The sequence below is a fragment of the Notolabrus celidotus genome, chromosome 13 (assembly GCF_009762535.1).
Source record: "Notolabrus celidotus isolate fNotCel1 chromosome 13, fNotCel1.pri, whole genome shotgun sequence".
In the NCBI taxonomy this organism is placed as follows: Eukaryota; Metazoa; Chordata; class Actinopteri; order Labriformes; family Labridae; genus Notolabrus; species Notolabrus celidotus.
In genome coordinates this window covers 30917688-30932590 of record NC_048284.1, presented here as the reverse complement: position 1 = coordinate 30932590, position 14903 = coordinate 30917688, and the positions used below count along the sequence as shown (strand labels likewise).

At 42.2% G+C, this 14903-nt stretch overlaps 2 protein-coding genes across 2 annotated transcripts in view; one reads left to right on the top strand and one right to left on the bottom strand.

The window, feature by feature from the left end:
- The window catches only part of znf292b (zinc finger protein 292b), a 29560-nt gene extending 21956 nt beyond the window's left edge, over positions 1-7604 (top strand). The window contains exon 8 of the mRNA XM_034699161.1: positions 723-7604. Coding sequence (XP_034555052.1) covers positions 723-7175 — 6453 coding nt within the window. The 3' untranslated portion in view covers positions 7176-7604. The remainder of the gene's footprint in view (positions 1-722) is intronic.
- A 5314-nt stretch (positions 7605-12918) lies between these two features.
- Positions 12919-13707, bottom strand: cx28.8 (connexin 28.8). Its single transcript, XM_034700153.1, has 2 exons — positions 13582-13707; positions 12919-13488 (listed from the first exon to the last, which is right to left on the bottom strand). The coding sequence occupies exons 1-2, from the start codon at positions 13705-13707 to the stop codon at positions 12919-12921; spliced, it is 696 nt and encodes a 231-aa protein (XP_034556044.1).
- Between the last annotated feature and the right edge of the window lie 1196 nt (positions 13708-14903).

Below are 14903 nucleotides of genomic sequence, written 5' to 3'. Positions count from 1 at the left end.
TATCACTGATAATAACTCTCAGTGCAGAGTGAAAAATGGCATCAAGAGGTTTTAAGGTGGAGGCTGAAGCATGTCACCATAATCAAGTACTGATAGTAAAAGTTGCCTCTACCAGGGTTTTCCTACAGTGGAGAGGAAAACAGGATTTGTTCCTGTAGAAAAAAACTATCTTTTGTTGAAGTTTACTGGACAATTTTAAACTATGACTTTTAAAAGAAACTCTCTCGTCAATCCAGATGCCGAGATATTTATAAACCTTTAGCCTTTCTATATTGGTGCCTGCATTAAAAGTGATGAGTGTTCTTAAATCAATATGTGTGGCCCTCGAAAAGATCATGAATTTTTTTCCTTCAGTATGGTAAAAATTAATAATAGATGAGGCTTCCTTTACTTTTACTTTTTGTGTTGAAGCCACCTTGCGGCCTTCTTTTAATTGGATGTATTTTTAACTAGTGAGGTTAAGTTAGCCAAAGCTGGGCTGATGGACAAATGGGATATACAGATTTAAAACCTGAGACTGTACAGTTGTTGTTTTTTCCACTGATTCTTAACCTCCAGGTTCTTTTTGTTTTGGAGAGGAAGGAAGCTCTGCTGTTAACCTGGTTAGAAATAAACACTAAGAGTCTTCAGACTTGGTTTGTAGAGTGTACCCAGAGGATGTGCAGCCATGTGCTTCACTTGTTGAGCACCTTGTAAATATTCCTTCTTCCTGTATTTTGCAGATGGACAGCGTTGGACTGCGGGTGTGCATCGAACTGTGCATAAGGGCCTTGCGGATGTCTGCAGAGGATGGAGGCACCAAGGCCACTGTGTGTAAAACCATCTCCTGTTTGCTACCCAGTGACCTGGAGATCAAGAGAGCATGTCAGCTGACAGAGTTCCTTTTGGAGCCCACCGTGGACTCGTACTACGCTGTGGAGACTCTTTACAATGAACCAGATCAGAAGCTAGAGGAGGAGAACATGCCTGTTCCCAACTCGCTGCGCTGCGAGCTCTTGTTGGTTTTTAAAACCCAGTGGCCTTTCGACCCTGAGTTCTTGGACTGGAAAACACTAAAGCGTAACTGTCTGGCCCTGATGGGTGAAGAAGCTTCTATCGTTTCATCCATTGATTTGCTTAATGATACTGAGGATCCTGAGGAAGAGGAAGACTACTTCAGTCAGGAGTTTAATAATGACCCAGACCACTTAGAAAGCGGCACATATAAACTAAAAGATGTTTCAGACAAGAAACAAAAGAACCGAGAGATGAAGAAACTGAGAGAGAAAGGATTCATATCCGCCCGGTTCAGAAACTGGCAGGCGTACATGCAGTACTGTGTGCTGTGTGACAAAGAGTTTCTGGGGCACAGAATCGTTCGTCATGCACAGACTCACCTGAGCGGGGGAGTATACAGCTGCCCTATATGTGCTCAAACCTTTACCTCAAAAGAAACATTGATCCCACATGTAGCGTCACATGTGAAGCAATCATGCAAAGAAAGGCTGGGTGCAATCAAAACCAACAAGAAACTGTCTGATCCTAAAACGGCTGCTCCTGTTATCGCAGCGTTTAATGCAAAGGGAGAAAACAGACTTAACGAAAGCTCTTATTCTGTTGGGAAAAATGGCGGGCTGATGAAAAATGTTAAGGGCAGTGTGGCTCAGTGTAACGTGGTGTGTAGTGAGGACAATGTGTGTCCGGTTGGAAATTGTAGAAGAAGCTACAAATTTTTCAAAAACCTCATTGCACATGTTAAAGGTCACGGGGACAACGAGGAGGCTAAGATATTCCTCGAGATGCAGAGTAAGAAGGTTGTGTGTCAGTACTGCCGCCGCCACTTTGTTAGTGTCACCCATCTTAACGACCATTTACAGGTTCACTGTGGTGTTAGGCCTTACATCTGCATACAGCTCAACTGTAAGGCCAGTTTCTTGTCCAACGCCGAGCTCATCGTACACAAGAAAACACACACTGGCTTTAAGGCGAGGTGCATGTTTTTAAATTGTGGCAAAATTTTTAACGAGGCCTTCAAACTCTACGACCACGAGGCGCAGCATTATAAAACTTTCACCTGCAAAATAGTGGACTGTGGGAAGGTTTTTCATTCACAGCAGCAGCTGGATATGCACTGGGAGGAACATGCCCCTAAGAAGGAGGAATATGCCCCTGTGAAGGAGGAACATGTCCCTAAAAAGGAGGAACATGCCCCTGTGAAGAAGGAACGCCCATCTACTGAGCCCCTGATCCCACAAATCAAGAAGCCTTCACTTATTGAACAAATGCTCAAAAATCACACTCCCAGTCACCAAGACAATTCCCAAGAAATGTGGAACAGTCAGAGTCCTGTTAATCATGATCAAGCAAAGCAGCCAGTGTCCATTGAGAGTTTGCTGAAATCTTCACAAGGACCCGCGGAAACTTCGGGTCAATACAGAGTCAACAATGAACTCCCAAATCACCTTTTCCCAGCCAGTCAGACTCAGAGTTTAAGTAACTCTGTAATCCAGCCTGTGAATCCCCACTTGTCTGACACTTATGGGAGCAGGGAGAGTCCCGGTGGTCATTCTATGGATTATATGAGGCCACCTCAACAGCATCAACCAATACCTCAGTTTGCAGCTAATGTAGGTAATCCGTCACATTTATTTAACTCGAAGGTCTCACAAAGCCAGCCACAAATTTTCCACAACACTGTAAAACCCGGACCTGTGGGTTACAACTCTGTTAGCGTTTCACCGTCAGCACGGCAGCAGGGCGCAGTGTGTGGTGCCAACATGTCGACACCTCCACAGATCCAAAACTCCATATTGCCAGTGATGGCGCAACCACTCCCTCCAACAGTTATCCCACAGACACATACTGTGAACAGACCAGAGAACTCAGTGACGTCCTCCTCCAGCACAGGCATACCCCCCGGACAGAGAGAGCGGTTCCACTGTGTATTTGAAACTTGTACGAGGAACTACAGCTCTTACAGAAACGTCACCAAACACATGAAAGCATTTCACTCAGATTTCTTTGAGCAGTGGAAAGTTAACCGAACTGACATTAAGGTAACCTTTGTTCCAGTTAAACAACCCAGTCCAGCATCACTGCAGAACAAGCAGTTCAACCAAGTTCAGGTCCCTGCAGTTCAGAGGCAGAACGTTATCCAATCACCTCCGTACACTAACATGGGGGCAAGTACAAAGTTTCCATCTGTACATCCTCTTCAGTCCTCTTCCCACAACCAGAACGCTTCACTCTTGATGCAAAACGTTTTAAATCCTATTGTTCTCTCCCAGCTTGGGCGTGACACGAATCCAATACCTGCACAGCCCCAAGTTTCAGGTAGTCAAAACTGGCAATCAGCTCCTGGAAGTGGGCCTATTCAAAACTGTGGCCCCTCCCAAGTCTATCCACCTGGTATGCAAGGGATGCCACCGGTCAATTCTGCAAGTGCTGCTCTGCCGCTCAGTGTCCCTTCTTGCTCTGTGATTGAATCAGCTATGAACAGACCAGGAAAGTCTCTGCAGCCACCAGTTGTGGAAAATGGGTGCCAGTCAGTTCAGCCCATGTATGCAGATGTTTCTAAGCAAGTGTCCCAACAAGAGTTGTTGCAGACATCACTGATGCAAAGCAGTGTTATCTCCAGTTCCAGGGTACCAGATAAAATGAAATCAGTGCAAAGTGGGCAGTCCCACTTTCCTCCTCCAGGCAGCATCAGCCAAAATGTCCATACCAACCAACCTCAGAACGGCCCCAGCATGTCTGACAACGGTCCTGATAACCAAAAGGCCAAAAAGAGAGGGAGGACCAAATGGCCAGCTATCCTTAGGGATGGGAAGTTTGTTTGCTGCAGGTGTTTTAGAGAATTTAGTAGCCCCAAGTCCCTCGGTGGCCATTTGTCTAAGCGTACCATCTGTAAACCTCACGACGAGTCTGTGCTGAACGCAGACCTGCCAGCATCTTTTCTTGGCCTTCTTAATTCCGATCAAACAGTTGGCGATGCACAGCAACCGTTGTCTTATAATCCTGTCCCTGCTTTTCAAGAGAAGCCCCATCAGGCAGTAACCAATGGATCAGCAGCCGCCAAGGATTACCCCGCTCCTAACTATCCACAGAATAGTTTGCCCATATATGGGAATGACGAGTCAAGCGATGACCTTCTGAAACAAATCATGTCTGATGCCAACATGGCTGAACTTTGTGTGCACGCATCTGCTCCAAAAACACTACTTCAAAACCCCTGTGGCCTCTATGGAGCAGGTGAACGTTTACCAGGGAGTTCAGTGATACAGCATACTGAAAATGTCCAGCCAAAGAGACTAGAGAATTCCTACAGTACAGCCTGCTATTCTCAGCCAAGCATTGATGCATTTGTCGGGGGTGAATTCCCTGACCCTCTTCTTTCTCAAATTCTCACAGAAAATCCTTTAGCTGCAGTCCCCGGAAGTGTTTCCACAAACAACAGCGAGGGGTACAACTCTGGTTCTGACATACAGATGGCAAATACAGATTCAAACCCAATGATGAAACCACAGTTACCCGATGGACTGCTTAGTCAAGCAACAACAAGTGGAACACATGCTGAAACACAAAGGAAGGCACATGAGCAGGACGTGAAAAAGAGGCTGCGCGAGCAGATTTTGGCAGGTGACCTTCAACGTAGGAACCACATGTGTTATTCAAACAGCACTGACCCCAACACCAGTTCAAAGCTGTTTGACCCCATGTGCAGCCCCTCTAATAACTCTGGCTTTAATCACATGTATCATGATTTAAAGAGTGAGGAACAATTTATTCAAGAAAACTCTCTTCTCATCCAAGGGGCCTCTGACAAAATTGAAGAATTATTAAACACACAGAGCTTCACTGGTTTCAGAGAGACCCCCAGCCTGCAGCAGGAGATAGTGATCCCTTCAGGGGTTGTGGCCAATGAAGCAGACTTCGAGCCCACACAGTTATCTGCGAGCCAGCAACTCATGATGTTAGAAATTCAAACAGCATTTGAAAGGTTAAACTTGGTGAGAGAAATACCAGATCAAATGGCAGCTTCAGTGCAACAAATCAGCAATAACACAAACAAACCGGCAGCACCGGTAGGGGTTGGCATTTGCAGCCCAACAACATCAAACTTAGTGAAACCATTTGCTTGTGAGAACTGTCCTTTCAATACCCTGTCAGGTGAAGCTCTCTGGAAACACCTCTCTAAATGCCACAACTACACCCTCGATATGGTCAATGTGGTCAAAAAGAGATACGGTGAATATGCTCCTTACAAGTGTGAGAAATGTAGCAAAAGATTTACTCGCAACTCAAACCTTCGCACTCACTATCAGTCGATACACAAACTATCATCCAAGGAAGTCGAAGAACTAGATCTGAAGCGCAGAGAGGCTAGGAGTGCTGTTGTTCAAAACTGGCGTCTTGGTAAAAACCCAGAGAACATTAAACAGGAGTATTCCCCCCCAGAAACTCAACAACGTAAATGCCCATCAAAATCACCCGCCATCATCAGGCAGCCGGTAGTTAAACCAAACATGGAGACTCCCAAGAAGGCAAAAGAGAAGAAGCCAAACTCTAAAGATGCCTTGAGTCCGTACAAACCTTACCGCTGCGTCCATCAAGGCTGCATGGCAGCCTTCGCCATCCAGCACAATCTGATCCTCCACTACCGGGCTGTTCACCAGTCTGCTTTGTCAGCGTTGGAAGTCAACAAGGACCAAGACCAGGACGAGAGTGAGGAACTGGATGAAAAAACAGACCATGAAGAGGAAAATCCAGAGCCAGAGATCCCTCAAATTTCTGAATTCAGATGTCAAGTTAAAGACTGCTCCAGAGTTTTCCAAGAAGTCCCCCACCTCTTGCAGCACTATCTTCAGCTGCACGAGTTCAGCCTGGAAAAGGTCGGCAATCTTGTGTCCCACACCAAGCTGGGCAGGTTTACTTGTGGCCACCAGGGATGCGAGACAAACTTCACTTCTTTCTGGAGATACATCGGGCACGTCAAAGATCAGCATAAAGATATGAAGTTAACCAAACCAGAACAATTACTCAACTTATTCAAGTGTGAAATTGAAGGCTGTGAACTTGCATATGCAACAAAGTCAAACATGCTGAGACACGTCATGAAGAAGCATAACGACTGGTACCAGATGAAACTAAAGGGTCAACAGATGAGGAGGGATGGGATTAAACCGAAAACTAAGACTCTGCTCTACCAACTTACAAAGACGAGTAACGGGAAGGAAAACATCGAGAGCAATAAAAAGTTCCTACAGAGGGCAAGAGACGCAAAGAGATTCAGCAAGTCCAAAACCAGTCACTGGACCACATATGGGAAACCCTCCTTGAAAACCAAAGTGGAGGCATCTGCAATGTGCACCAAGAAGTTCCCGTTACAGTACCCCTGTATGATCAAAGGTTGTGACACAGTGGTGAAATCAGAGCGGAACATAGTCAAACATTACATTGGACACGGACTCTCAGAGAAATACCTTGAACTGCAGAGAAGTCATTTTATATTCTGCAAGAAGTTCGCCAAGCACAAGTACCGCCCGATGCGGAGCGATGATTCCAAATCTGACAACACCTCTGACGTGTCCGACAGCGAGATGCCAGCAGACGCCGTCCAGGAAGCGGGGGAAAATGGACACTCAAAGCCTTACTTGCGTAAAAGGACCGCAGCAGGATTACCTTCTGCCTTCTTTGACAACAAAATGTCCAACGGTGCGAGCTCGGACAGCTCTCTGGCGGTCAAACGTAAACGTGGACGCCCTCGAAAACTGATCGGAAAAATTGCAAAACGCAAGAAAATCCCACGACTGAGTAAGGTCGCTGTGGTTTACAGCAAGGACGACGAATCCAACTCCTCCTCCCCTGCAGTAACACAGGAGGAGAGGACTGAACAGAGTACCTCAATGGCCACTTTTAAACCCATGGGATTTGAGATGTCGTTCTTGCAGTTCCTCAGTCAGTCAACGAAATGTGAAATTCCTTTGACGAGGGCGATTGTTGATCCTGAAATGTGCAGGAAGGTTTTGGGTCTGTCCAGCAAAGAAACCTGTGTCAAGTTCAGCAACCGTTCAAAATTAAAGTCTCTAAATCGGGTGAAGATAATCCTGGACAAAGCTTTTTCAAGGTTCTCCACGCCCATGTTGAAGCAGCTGCAGGACCTGCGGCCCACAGTGGTGTTGGAGAGGAACTACTGAGGTGTGTTTCAATGTTTTTTGTAAAGCAGGATCTCAGGAGTAGAATGAGTAGAATCTGCTGCAGACAGTGCCCTACATCTGAAACCTTTTTTACACATCCAGTTATCAAAAAAGAACTGTTGCTTTGAACTAAACTGTCATAATGTCTGTACATTGTTTTGTCATTTTTATAGAATATAGCATGTTTTTATTTATGGACCCTGAAGGTGTAAAGGTTTTTTTATTTTCTTTCTGAAAACTGAAATGAGACATCAGCTTCTTCTGTCTTTATCATCCCTGTGGGACTTGAAGATACGGACTATGAAACAGATGTGTTGTTGTGTGTAGTTGTGATCAGAAGATGTTGATTATTGTGCGTTGTGTGTATATAGTTGGAGATCACCCACTGCCACCAGCAGTCTTACTATTAAATCAGTTTTTTTACAACCACTTCAACTTGTTTTCTTTATTTGCTGATTTATTGGACTCACTGCAGGTTAGAATTCCTTTTAACGGTGTGCAGATTGGAGCTGCTGGACAGAGACAAGCCACTGTAGACTAAAAAACAACATTTTATATACATATTAAACAGTTACCTTTTCTTTTTTTATATCTATATTTGTCCAGTTTCTGTAAGTATTCTGCAATTAATGATTTATTATTTGAATTCAGTTATCCACTAATTGAGTTTCATCATTAACATGTTAATTTAGACGGCACTATCAAACAATCAATCAATCAGACTTTATTTATAAAGAGCTTTTCATACAATGACATTGTAACACAAAGTGCTGTGAATAAAAACAATGAAGAATAAATTGAAAGAAGAAAGATATAGAAATGAAAATAAAGACCCCCCCCCCATCCTAATCCCAACCCTAGCCCACAATCCTAAAGTTAAGAACACAATATATGCAACAATAATAATAATCATAAAAATACAATAAATTAATAAATGAAAAATAAAAAAGAAGTTGCTGAACGAATTGAGGAAACGCTCTCATGATATCTTGGTGAGGAAACACTGGAGGTAAAATAAGATGTTAAAACTCAACACAGGAAATTAAACACACCAAAATGAAATAATTTAATAAGATAATAAAACACTAAGATATCAAACCATTAAAAGAAAATAAGATGCTATACTTAAAATAAGTAAGTAAATAAATAATTACATTTAAAAAAGTGACTCAAATTTGAGCTAGATAATAAAGAAGTAAATAAAGTATGGTGAAATAAAACTGCTATAATAATAATACATTTTATTTAGAAGCACCTTTCAAAGCACTCAAGGTCGCTTTACAGACAGATTAAAACACAATAAATAAAAAAACACAATAAAATAAATGAAAACAAAAAGCAAAGTAACACCAAGTTTAAAATGAAGCAGTGGAAATGAAGCAGGGTTTTGAGTTTTGATTTGAAGAGGGGTTGTGAGTCAGAGTTTCGGATGTCTGGTGGGAGTGAGTTCCAGAGTTGGGGAGCAGAGCGACTGAAAGCTCTGCTCCCCATGGTGCTGAGACGGGCATGGGGGACAGAGAGGTGGAGAGAGGAGGAAGACCCGAGGGAGCGAGAGGGGGTGACGATGTGGAAGAGATCAGACGGGTACGGGGGGGAGAGGTTGTGGATGGCCTTGAATGTGTAAAGGAGGATTTGGAAATTGATTCTGAGTTTGACCGGTAGCCAGTGGAGCTGCTGGAGGACGGGGGTGATGTGGTGAAAGGAAGGGGTTCTGGTGATGATGCGGGCTGCAGAGTTTTGGACCAGTTGACCTACCTTTTTAGTTTTGCTTTTAACTTAGTCATTTTATTAGATTTTTTTTTGGTCCCAAGAAATGTCAAAAAACACAAAGACTCTCCATTTCCCATCATAGGTGACTAAAAAAGCCAGCACATCCTGAAATTCAAGCAGCTGATGCCAGGCTAATTTTTCAAATTAGTACCTAAAAATGACGACAGGTGTGCTGCAGAGCTTTTTCCAGGAGGGGGTTGTGATCTGTATTGTATTTTAAAGGATGCGTTTCCTGCAGTGTGCTAGCAGTAGTGGGTTTGTTTATTACCACTCCCAACCCAGTAGGTGGTGATAATGCACCGTGATCTTGATCTCACTCACCATCGGAGAACACAATTCACAGATTTGGGTCCTGTGGTTAGACAAGATGAAGACCACTGATCTAGAGGTTTGTTGTCCACCATTTTTTAGCTTCTGGATGAAAGTGACAAAAGTTGACTTTACATCCACTACTGCCCCCTCAGTCTACCAATTGGGATTGTTACAATCAGTCCTCTACCTCTGCTGTGAAAGGGAGGTCAGACTTTAATTCCCTGTGGGTTAAAATCTATTGAAACTATATTAAATGGTGGACAGCCATCTGCCTTGATCAGCTGGGTCTAACAGAGAAAGAGAGCTGGGTGTTTCTGACATTTCTGATACTACTCTTAAAAGTAGAGAGGGTGCCTACCTCCCTGACTTCGATTGGTACTTGATTCCAAAGGAGGGGGGCTGATAACTGAACTCCCATGCTACTTTTGGAAACATAAGATACAACAAGCAGGCCTGCAAATAAGAAAACATTTGAAATTGAAGAGGCGTTTTCATGTTTAAAATGATTTATTTACTTACAAGTGTACAATCATCTCTATGTAATATTTTGTGGAACAGTATAAATAATGTAAAATATGAGGCTGCGACACATTCCCAAACACGGACTGGTCGGGATAAATTCCTCACATTCAAATGAAAAATATCTTCTTTACATGCATCATACACACATACACATATCAGTGCTTTCATTTATTTTAGACAATATCAGCTGAGGTCAGTGCTCTCTCAAACAAACCCAAAGTGCTGCTAAATGATAAACAAACCCTCTTTAATGAACACAACAAAACAAACTCTTCATTCAGAAAGACGAGGTTTTAGTCTCTGAACTGAATCAGGTCAAAACTTGTGAAGTTGATTTGTGCTGGGAGTTTCCTGGACTGCCAAGTAAGTGCTATGTAAGCTCCAAGAAAGGAATCATCAACCCACATAAAGTACATATTGAGTCTTCATCTCAGTGTGAGAAGAAATGAATGCAAGGATAAAAGAAAATGATATGAGAATCTTAAAGCTCTTGATGCTTCAGTTATTAGATTTATTCTCCAACCTCTTCCAACTTAAGCCTGTTTCTGCAATAGACCAGCACCAGTGACGTCTGTCAAATGTATTATGAAGTCTTAATTCTTACAAAATGTATGTGTTGATGATAAAATGTTGGCTTCAATCAGACAAAAAATGGCCAAATGTTACGACATCAGGTTATTTTAGGTGAACATTAACAGACAGTTTCTCCTAAACGTGTGAATTCATCACATCTCTCCAACATTATATTTGTTAAACATACCTGCCAACATTGGACTGTGATAATTAGGGAGATTATCTGCAGTGTCGTAAAATCAGCCTATACCCACCAAGCCTGTCCATATATAACCTGAACTGCAGATTAATACATTTAATAAACAGATATGTAAGTCAAATACTTTGAATGTCTCTTCATTTCAAGGTTTGCAGTAAAATATGTCAATAAACATACAACATTAAAAAATCCATGTCTTACAAATATGAAAAAATTCATGAACATGTTGAAGAGTGAGAGTAGAGCGAGCCACTGCAGTGAGGAGTAACACACACATATTCCAGGTAGAGTGGTTGACACCATATTTTGATGTTGACACAATTATAGCGTTATTTCAATACAGTTTTGAATGCAGGAGTCTCTGTAACATGAATCTACATCTCTATGTGCTTTTTAAAGTCATTCATCTGGGTCCTTTAAATCCTTTTTATTACCTACAGCTAAATGTTATCTGACCTACAGTAACCTCTGCATCTTCAGCCTCTGCTGCTTTCTGCTCTTTATTTCAAGAAGGAAGAGATTTCCTCTGCATCTCCACCTGAGGTTATCAGGTAGAGTTTAGTGATTAATAACTTCACCTGTGATATTGTGATAGTGACACTGTGAGGGACACTCATTTGATTGACATCAACGTGAAATAGGGAGATTATCGGGAGAAATAACAACTCAGGAGTACAGCGGGAGAATAAGTTAAAAAGGCGGTAGACTCCCGCCTAAATCAGGAGTGTTGGCAGGTCTGGTTAAATCCTTAAATGAACACATAACTGAAGTATTGATGATCAAAAATAAATCTAAGATGTCACATAAAACTTACACAACAATATTGTGATGTGCATTACTGCTGATTTTGATCCAAACTGTCCTTTCTCCTTTGTTGTTTATGGATGGAAGTGAACAGCTCAGAGCTTCACAGCTGTGACAGTGAGGTGAAGCAACAACCAATCAAATCTGCAGTTTGTTTTGGTTCACAGCCTTTTTGTTTAATAAAAGGATCGATTAATAAACTGATTTGGGTTTAAATGGTGGAAAATCACAGACTGTTATAAGTTATAGCCAAAACATTTAGAGCTCCCCCTGCTGACCGGCTGCAGAAACAGGTCATGAACCCCACCTCCTTCATGGTAACAGATGGAACAAAGGTTCACCTTATAAGAAACAAAACTTTGAGATTTAGAGTCCTACATTCACGAGATAAACGTGTATACTTTTTAGATTAAAGTCAGAAATGTACAAGAAGACAGTTTTAAATCATGAGAATAAAATCAAATGTTTTGTCTTTGGTTAAACTTTGTTATTTCAAAAGGACAGATCAGAAAAGCATCCTGCACCTGCAACCATCATGTGTACTTTTTCTGAATAGTGTTTGCATAATGTCCTGTTTATATATTTTGATTTAGCATTCATATTTAGTCAGAAGATAAATGGAGACATGTTTTTATCTCGGCATGGAACTGTTTGAAATATTCAAAACAGACTTTTGAATTCAAGCTTCTCAAAGAGTTTTAGTGGGTAGTTTCCTGACACGGAGCTCCAGTTCATTCATTCTGTTATAATATTGTTTGGTAGTAATAGTCCTAATATCATGACAGAATGAATCGCTATCTTTTATATTCCTCTCTTATTACAGACATTCAGCTTCTCATGAGAGAGGACACGTGTGTTATATATGACACAGATTTATATAGCAACACATTTTCTTGAGAAGGAATAGTATTTAAGTTATAATATCAAACTAAGCAGAGTCAACATCAAAGCCAGATATATACAGGTTTTGACCTACGTTTCCCAAAGTGCATCTTGATCTTTGACTCGACCCAGCTAGTCCGGTAAACATGCAAAATATGCAGCCTTAAAGATTTGTAAGAAAGGACAGATAACATCGCTTTGACGTCTGCAGGACTTTTATCTCAGACTGAAATTTCCTCCTGAGCCTCAGACTTCAATAAAAACAAATGATTTTGCAGGTTTTTTCTCATATTGTAAAAAAAAATCTGGGAATTTGAAACCTTGGTCCTTCAGGTCCAATAAAAGTGTTTGTTGTCTCTGACTGTTCCTCTCTACAGAGACAGACCTTTTGTATAACAGAAAATTACTACTTACACCGAAACGACCTCTACATGGCTCTCTTCACCTCAGGTGCTGACGTCACTCTGCTGCTCTCATCATCTACCTTTGCAAACCTTAAAAACAGCAACCAATATAAAATCCGAGAGGTGGTTCATGACTCTATATTTAGAACTTTTTTATCATAAAGTCTGAGAGAAAGCGGTGGAAGGGTTAGTTAAATGAGACTCAGTGTCCATGTTGGTTTTTCAGGTAATCAGAGCTCTCCCTGTGGTTTCCCTCTGAGCTAGTAACCTGAGCCCTTCATGACTGGACTGTCTGGTTCTCAGCTGTGTGTGCCGGCTGTGTGAAGCTGTCCACTGTGTTTACTGTGGGATCAGCCAACGCAAACTTGTTGACAATAGAGACAGATGGCCGGCTGCGTAAGGAAGCCTTCTCCTCCACGGGGACGTACCGCCTGGTCAAACATTTCCACAGCCGCTTCCAGGCGATGTACATGAGCTCTGCAAAGTTCAGAGCGATGCAGAGGATGGAGGTGCAGCCCATGATGTAGAGGAAGATCTTCTTCTCTGTGGCTTTGGCGATGAAGCAGTCCACAGTGTTGGGACAGGGACTCTCGCTGCACTGAAGCATGATGGGAACCTCAAAGCCGTTGTACAGGAAGTAAAAACAAAGCAGAGAGCCCACCTCGAAGGCGGTCTTAAAGACCAGGCTGAGGGTGTAGGTGAGGAACAGACCTCCATCGATGCTCCCTTTATCTTTGTACAGCTTCTTCTTGAGTTTGGCCTCCCGGTGCTCCCTGTAGGCTACATGCAGCGCCACCAGCAGGGATGGCGTGGACACCATGATGAGCTGCAGGGCCCACAGACGCACCTGAGAGATGGGGAAGAAGTGGTCGAAGCAGGCGTTCTCGCAGCCGGGCTGACGAGTGTTGCACACAAAATCCTTCTGCTCATCCTTCCACACCTGCTCAGCTGCCGCCACGTACACCAAGATCCTGAAGAGGAAGACCACAGAGAGCCAGATCCGACCAATCACAGTCGAGTATTTGTTCACCCCGCTGAGGACGTTCTCCAGGAAACCCCAGTTCATCTTCCTCTCGGTCTCCTGTCAGAACAGAAACACAGTCAAGTTTTTTACTAATGTTCTCCCATAACAAAACTATATTTACAATAAACATTTTAACCTTTGATGTCCAGTCTACATAACATTTCACAAGTATGGGAGTAAAGACACCTCAAAATACAATAAAATATAGATGCACATAACTCCAACTCCGTTTCATAACAAACTGAAACGCTGTATACAATGTTTATTCACACATAATTTGATTTGCAAATTATTTATATATTTTTTCATTTAAAAAAGTGCATAAACAACTTATCACAACATGAAGCAGACACATTTATTGTGGAAAATTTTAAATTTTATGCAAGCAACACATTTCAGAAAAGCTGTGCCAGGGACAATGACAGACTGAAAAGGTTGTGTAATTCTAAAACAAATATCTCCCAACTAAGGAGGTTAATGATCAACAGGTTAGTCGAATGAAGTAGTCTAAAAAGGTCACTCAAGAGAGGCTGAGTCTCTCAAGTGGAAAGATGGGAAGAGGTTCACCACTCTGTGAGAGACTGTGTGAGCAACTAGGTCAACAGAGTAACATGACAAAGAATGAGTGGATTTCATCATCTACAGTACATAACATCATTAAAAGATTCAATCTGGAGACATCTCAATATGCATTAAAAAACAGACATGACTCTGTAGTGGAAGTCACTGCATTAAAAACAGACATGACTGTAGTGGAAGTCGCTGCATTATAAACAGACATGACTCTGTAGTGGAAGTCACTGCATTAAAAACAGACATGTCTCTGTAGTGGAAGTCACTGCATTATAAACAGACATGACTCTGTAGTGGAAGTCACTGCATTAAAAACACACATGACTCTGTAGTGGAAGTCACTGCATTAAAAAACAGACATGACTCTGTAGTGGAAGTCACTACATTATAAACAGACATGACTCTGTAGTGGAAGTCACTGCATTAAAAACACACATGACTCTGTAGTGGAAGTCACTGCATTAAAAACAGACATGACTCTGTAGTTGAAGTCACTGCATTAAAAACAGACAGGACTCTGTAGTGGAAGTCACTGCATTAAACACAGACATGACTCTGTAGTTGAAGTCACTGCATTAAAAACAGACAGGACTCTGTAGTGGAAGTCACTGCATTAAACACAGACATGACTCTGTAGTGGAAATCACTGCATTAAAAACACACAT

What these genes read in the sequence shown, in the direction of transcription:
- cx28.8 (XM_034700153.1), bottom strand. Translation starts at nt 13,707, where the DNA reads ATGAACTGGGGTTTCCTGGAGAACGTCCTCAGCGGGGTGAACAAATAC. An exon ending in ACGTGGCGGCAGCTGAGCAG is followed by an intron (nt 13,489 to 13,581) that starts GTGTGGAAGGAT and finishes CCCATCTCTCAG; the next exon opens with GTGCGTCTGTGGGCCCTGCA.